The following is a 6,093-nucleotide window of genomic DNA, read 5'->3' as shown; positions in this document are numbered from 1 at the left end:
ATCCACCCCCCTGCCCCCGGCTGTACCCCTTTTTGAACACAAAATTTTTTTTTTTTTTTTTTTTTTCTCATATTTTTTTTTTTTTTTTTTTTTTTTTTTTTTTTTTACAAGGCCCAGCCTGCCCATCTACACACAGTAGGCCACTGCCCTGTCCGTGTTTGTTTATTTATGTGGCATTGGAGACCAGCCTCAGGCCTCCCATGTTCTTTCCTGGTGCCCAGTCTCTGAGCCCACCTCAGCCCTGTGTGTTTTCCATTCCTTGAGCAGCTAGGCTCTCCTTTATGCTTGGCAGTCTCTGGGCTTTAGGGTAACTTCTTGGTGCCTAACCTGGTGGGGGTGACATGGCTTCTCTAAAGACGAGCTTGCCTGGCTTACCACTTCCTGTGGCATAGGGGGACTCTCAAGAGTCTCTTTGGGGCCAAGGTGAGCCCGGCTTCACTGCAAAGGTGTGTGTGGGGGGTCCCAAGGTCCAGGGGAACTTACGAGAGTCTACTAAGACTCTCAGAGGCATAACCCAGAGTAAAACAAACAAACAAACAAACAAACAAACAAACAAACAAACTCCAAAGAGTACAGAAGTTCTTGACTTTGTCGGCAGGTGGTTGTGGGGAGAACATTTTCCCAGATGATTTTTGGTGAAAATGATCCTTTCCAAAGAAAAATGCCCAATGCGTAGGTATTTAGAAGCTAAACACCTGACTCTGGGCTCCTTGGGAGCACTGGTCTGGGGTGGGTTCTGGAGCTCAGAGGGGGCTCTGGCTCAGGCAGCCTTTCCCTTTCCTCCGTCCCTTCTTGAGGCCAGAGGCCATCGCCTTAGAGCTTGTCTGCAGTGCGCCATCCCCGCAGCTCTCCTGCCTATGACAGCACAGGTCCTGCTGACTTTGCCACAGCTTGGAGGGAGGGAACGCCCTGTTGAGTTAGCAGGCTGCTAGGCCAGAGGGTGCTTTTCTATTCTCCTCACCTCTGCCCCACTTTCCACACCTTTTTTCTGTCTCCAGTGTCTTCTTCCTCAATGAGGTGTTTGGGAGGCCTTGCCCTCTGGTAGAGGACACTGCTTTACAGCCAGGACCAAGAGGCTCACACCTACTTTAATACACTGGTCTGCCATTGAGATCTGTAGCTCAGAGGCCAGCACACAAGGCCCTGGGTCTGCCTGGTACCTCTGGAGCTGCAAATCCAATCATGGTTCATGGACAAGACTCTGCATATCCCGGAAGAGGAAGTATGGAGACAGCATTTGGTGGAACTCACCCATTCCCGTGGTTCAGTTAGCTATCAGTCTCACAGTTGAGAAGGAATGTGGGCTTCTGATGTTTGAAGCCTTTACAGAGTCTCAGAATTCTTATTAGCGTTCGTGGAGGCACTCGTCAAAACTATCTTTGAATTGCTGCCACCAGACAAATGCCCTCTATAGGCCTCCTGGTCCCCTTTCAGTCCCCTTTTCCCCCATTACTAAGAATTCTGGTTTGCACACAGTGCTGGAATCTCCTAAAATGTCAGAGGTGACTGTTCCACCTTCTCTGAGTAGACGCTGTTGGGTTCTCTGTGGAAGGGCCGTCCCTGGTGGCCATAGTCCAGGCCCTGAGTGAGGACAGTGCTTACAGGCTCCCCAGCTCTTTATTCCAGGGCAGCTGTAAGTCCAACATACCTTCCACCTGCTGAGGCCAAGCCATGTCAGATGAGCACCACATGGGTCCTGCCCTGCAGGAGCAGGTGTGTGCCTGGGGTTGTCCTACCAAAGCCTGGTTCAGAGCAGAGCTCTGTTCCAGCAGGCTGGGTGAGGGGTGCTCATTCTGTGGGGGCCATGCCTTGCTTACTTATTCATTCAGACGTTTGTGTTTTCTGATGTTGGCATTGAGTTAGGCTTTGGCATTAGCAGTGACAAGATGGCAGGTGTATGCCCTGTAATGAGGTAGACGAAAGCCCAAGACATGGGAGGTGGACCACTTAGTGGGGACAAGGCTGTGGAGAGCTGAGCAGTGAGGGAGATGAGGCACGAGCTCTTTATGGACTTGGTACACTTGAGTGAGGAAAGGCTGGCCCAGGTGTCTGACATTCGACCCTGGGCAAGTCCAGTGTTCCTGTGTCCCATAGTCTCTGTGTTGTACTCATGTTCTTGGACACAGAATCCTGAACATCTGCTGCTTGGCTCTGAAATGGAGCACCGCCCCTGGATGGTGGGTAGACCCCGTGGTATGCTGCTAAGCTCTGGCCTGCGTTGACTGGTCATCCCCAGCATGCCTCACACTCCTGGGTTCTTTGTGCCTCTGCAGCAGAATTCCAGGGTAAAGATATGGGGCTCCCAGCGTGCGGCCTTTTGGGCCCCCAGAGAGCAGTCTCCTATTTCCCCTAGTCAGCACCTGGTATAGTTTCTTTTCTGTGCCTGCTGTCCTTGTTGGTCATGTTGGGAACTCCAACTGGACTGCAGAGCCTGGTCAGGTAGAAAACCCTCTTCATTGTCATAGCTTCAGACAATGAAGAGCCTTGAGTGGGGTGGAGCAGGGCGTTTCTTTTTCTCATCAAGAATATATAAAGGCCATATGCTCATACCTTCAAAGGACAGAATGTGGGCCAGAGCTGTTGGGGGGGGGGGGCGTGTTGCATGCCAGCAGCTGTGGGAAAACACATTCATGTTCCAGGCACAAGGCCAGATGGCATATGGGTCCCTCACTGAGAGGGCCGTGGTCAGGGCCACTGTACATGCTGGAGGAAGTCTGCACCATGACCTATGAACTCTGACCTTCCTCACTGGCTGCACTGGACCACTCTCCTCCTAACTCTGCAGTCGCTTGTCTCCAGGACAGAGCAGTCCTTGATCCCTTGCCCCTCACAGGGTACAAAATGGGAGATAAGTTCACATTTGCTTTGTCTTATGGCTCATGCTAGCTGTTTTTGTGAATTCACAGCCTTGAGTGGACTAGAGTGCAGGGCTCAAGATCACACAGCTAGTGAGGCCCAGGGCCAGGTTCTGACCACAGCCAGCCCTCTCCCTCAGCATACTGCCTCACTGCCTTTGAGCTACCTAGGATTGTAGACACGCCCTCGGTGCCCTGGTTTCTAGAGGACCCCATTCTTCATGGACCACCCGGAGTGGAGGTCTAAACTCGGCACAGGCTCTCATTAACTCTGAGACTTTTGGTGCTCCTCAGCCAAGGGGAGTGTTTGTCTCACAGGGGGCACCCAGCTATTCCAGTGTTGAGGACTGAGAGGTGGGCAGCTCAGGTCCCTTCAGCTTGCACATGCGCAGAGCTGCAGGGCCTGTTAAATCTGAAAAACATGTGTGCACGTTTTTGGCTTAAACAAAGTTCCATTTACAAAGTCCATAACCCAGCTTTAATATTATTATGTGCTCCAGACTGGGCCTGAGTCCAGGGCGAGAGTGCTATTATGCCGTATAGTGTTTCTCCCTGGTCCCCACCAGCCTGGTCTCAAGTGCTGGGGTCTGGGGTAGGGGAGACTTCATCCCTGTCAAGCCTCATTCTGTGGGGTCCAGGCTGAGGTGGGGGAAGGTGAGTTTCCCTGCCATGTTGCCAGCCAATGAGCTGCAGTGATTTTGTCTGCTGGCCTGGGGAAAGCAGGCCTTTGTGTGTCCCGAGGGCCGTCCGTCTGCAGGTTATGACTCCAACACACAGAATGGTGCGTTGAATCTTCCCAGCCTCCAAGAGCCACCGTATCTGTTCCTTTCCATTATCAAGGTAGCCTTTGTATCTCAGCGGTAGGCAATGTGGCCTTTGGTAGGGAAAAATGCCTGCAAGATTAGGGACTGTTCTGAGCTTTGCCTCATTTTGGTGGGTGGCAGATGTTTTGCTCCTGAGTGGAAACTATGTACTAATGCTGTAGTACTGAATAGAAAAGGATTCTGATATGTCTGTCTGGAGGCAGTGCTGTGATTGATTAGTGATGTCTGCCAGAATACAGGGCTGTGGAAACAGAGACAGTACTTTGGCGTTCACGTGTGATGCTTTTTTATTATTTATAATCTGTGTGTGTGTGTTTGTGTGTACATGGAGGACAGCGGACAGTCTTGGTCCTTGTCTTTTAATTTGTTTGAGGTAGGATCTCTTGTTTGCCAGTGTGTACACAGGCTACCAGACCTACGAGTTTCCAAAGGTTCCCATCTTTGCCTCCAGTCTCACCATAAAAGCACCTGGATTACAGATACATGCTATGGTGTCCAGCCTTGTGTGGGTTCTGGGGACCCGAACTCAGGTCGTCATGCTTGCATGGCATTACCTTACTGGCTGAAGATGCCCTAGTCCTTGTGCTTTATTCTGATCACGCTTTCATCTCTGTGACACCAACAAAAGCCACCTTGGCGTAGGTTTTATGACCCCAGCGTCCCCTGGCAGATGGCATACAAATACCCCACAGTGCTCCCATCTGACTTGTGCCCTACCCCATGACCTATGTGGACAGCTTACAAACTCACAGCCCTTCTTTCTTCTCTTCCAGTTGAAGAGGGGGAGGCCTCGGACTTCTCGCTGGCCTGGGATTCCTCTGTGGCAGCAGCAGGTAAGCGCCCAGGGGCTGGTGGAGCTTTGCTGGGGGGTTGGGAGACTGGCCCAGGGAGTCAGAAAGCCACCCAGCTGGTTATGGAAATGGTATTCTTCTTGTCACATTCCTGTGTCTAGTCCAGACTTCCCCTTGCAACACGATTGTATATCTGTTCCATATGGCCAGTAAAATTCATTCCATGTGGAGACAAGTCAACCCTTCTCCTCCCAAGGGCCCTGGTTCCATCCTCTGGGCAAGTGAGGTGGGTGGTGAGTACCCCCACTGCCAGGCGTGGCACCTTCTCTGAATGCCATTGACGTTCTTGCCAAACACACTGAGCAGAAGCCACTTGAGTAGAGTGAAACCCGAAGGAGTGAAAACCAGATTTCTGTACTTCCGCCCCTGAAACGGACTTTCAGACCCGAGAACATGCCTTCAGGGGGAGGTGATGGGGAGCAAGCTCAGACTTGTGGGATGTGTGGCATTGTGGGGTGCTGGGTGGCATGACCATTGGAGACCTTGGGTTTTCCGTCTCAGGTCTTTCAGTTCTTGTGGTTGTTTGCAAGCTGTGGGAAGCAGCTGATGGGTGAAACTTTTTGAACTGGTAATCCTCTGTGGCAGCTCACAGGGACTGAGGCTGGACCCATCTTTGGGACCTTGAAGCTCTGGAGTAGCAGTTCTGCATTCAGCCACAGCCTCCCATTGCATTGGGTCCCAGTTCTCTGTCTGGCAGATGACAGGCCTCCTTCCCTTGTCCCTCTCAGCCACATCGTGCCAGCTGTATCCTTGGATTCGGAATAGCTGCCTCCAGAGTATGGGGTCCAAGGCCTGTTGAGTCTCGTCTGATGAGTCCTATCAAATAATCATTACATCCACTCTTCTCATTTAGTTGTGCAAACTGAGGCAACTGAGGGGCTAATATTGGGTACACATTTCAGGTCTACACACATTTAACATCAGTGATTACACATCTAATTTGTGACTTGGTGGACATATATGGCTTATGAGGCTAGCTCACTTGGTTGAAGAAACTGAGTTGGCAAAAGTTTTGAGTGACAGCATCTAATACTTGGATACTTGGGCAAGTTTTTAAATTTGTTATTAATGCAGGGTGTGTGTGTGTGTGTGTGTGTGTGTGGTGATGGAGCCATGTTGAATGTGTGGAGGTCAGAGGACAATTTTGTGGAGTTGGTTCTTTCCTTTATAGTAATGGTTCTAAACTTTCCTAATCCTGCCACCCTTCAATACAGTTTCTCATGTTGTGGTGACCCCTCAACCATAAAATTATTTTCATTGCTTCTTTATAACTGTAGTTTTGCTGCTGTTACAAATTGTAATGCAAATAGCTGTGTTTGGAGACCCCTGTGAAAAGGTTGTTCAACCCTCAAATGGTCGTGACCCACAGATTGAAAACCTCTGTTTTATGCCTTTTGTGGGTTCTGGAGATTGAAAGTAGATCTTAGGCTTGTGTGGCAGGCACGTTTTCCTGCTGAGCCATCTTGTTAGTGCCCCAGCAAAAATCTTGAAGATGGTTTCCAAATAACTGAACTGTGAAGGATGTAACAGACTGAACAGGAGAGTGGGGAACTGGCCCTTGAT

At 50.4% G+C, this 6,093-nt stretch overlaps 1 protein-coding gene across 1 annotated transcript in view; it reads left to right on the top strand.

Annotated features, from left to right (window-relative positions):
• Nucleotides 1–6,093, top strand: part of Znf423 (zinc finger protein 423) — a 289,638-nt gene that overhangs the window by 47,806 nt on the left and 235,739 nt on the right. Inside the window, exon 2 of the mRNA XM_055621539.1 lies at nt 4,453–4,512. Coding sequence (XP_055477514.1) covers nt 4,453–4,512 — 60 coding nt within the window. The remainder of the gene's footprint in view (nt 1–4,452; nt 4,513–6,093) is intronic.

The sequence above is a fragment of the Psammomys obesus genome, unplaced genomic scaffold, assembly GCF_907164565.1.
Source record: "Psammomys obesus unplaced genomic scaffold, mPsaObe1.curated_primary_1811, whole genome shotgun sequence".
NCBI lineage: Eukaryota > Metazoa > Chordata > Mammalia > Rodentia > Muridae > Psammomys > Psammomys obesus.
Note: the sequence above shows the minus strand (reverse complement) of the source record. Positions and strands in the feature narration are given on the sequence as shown.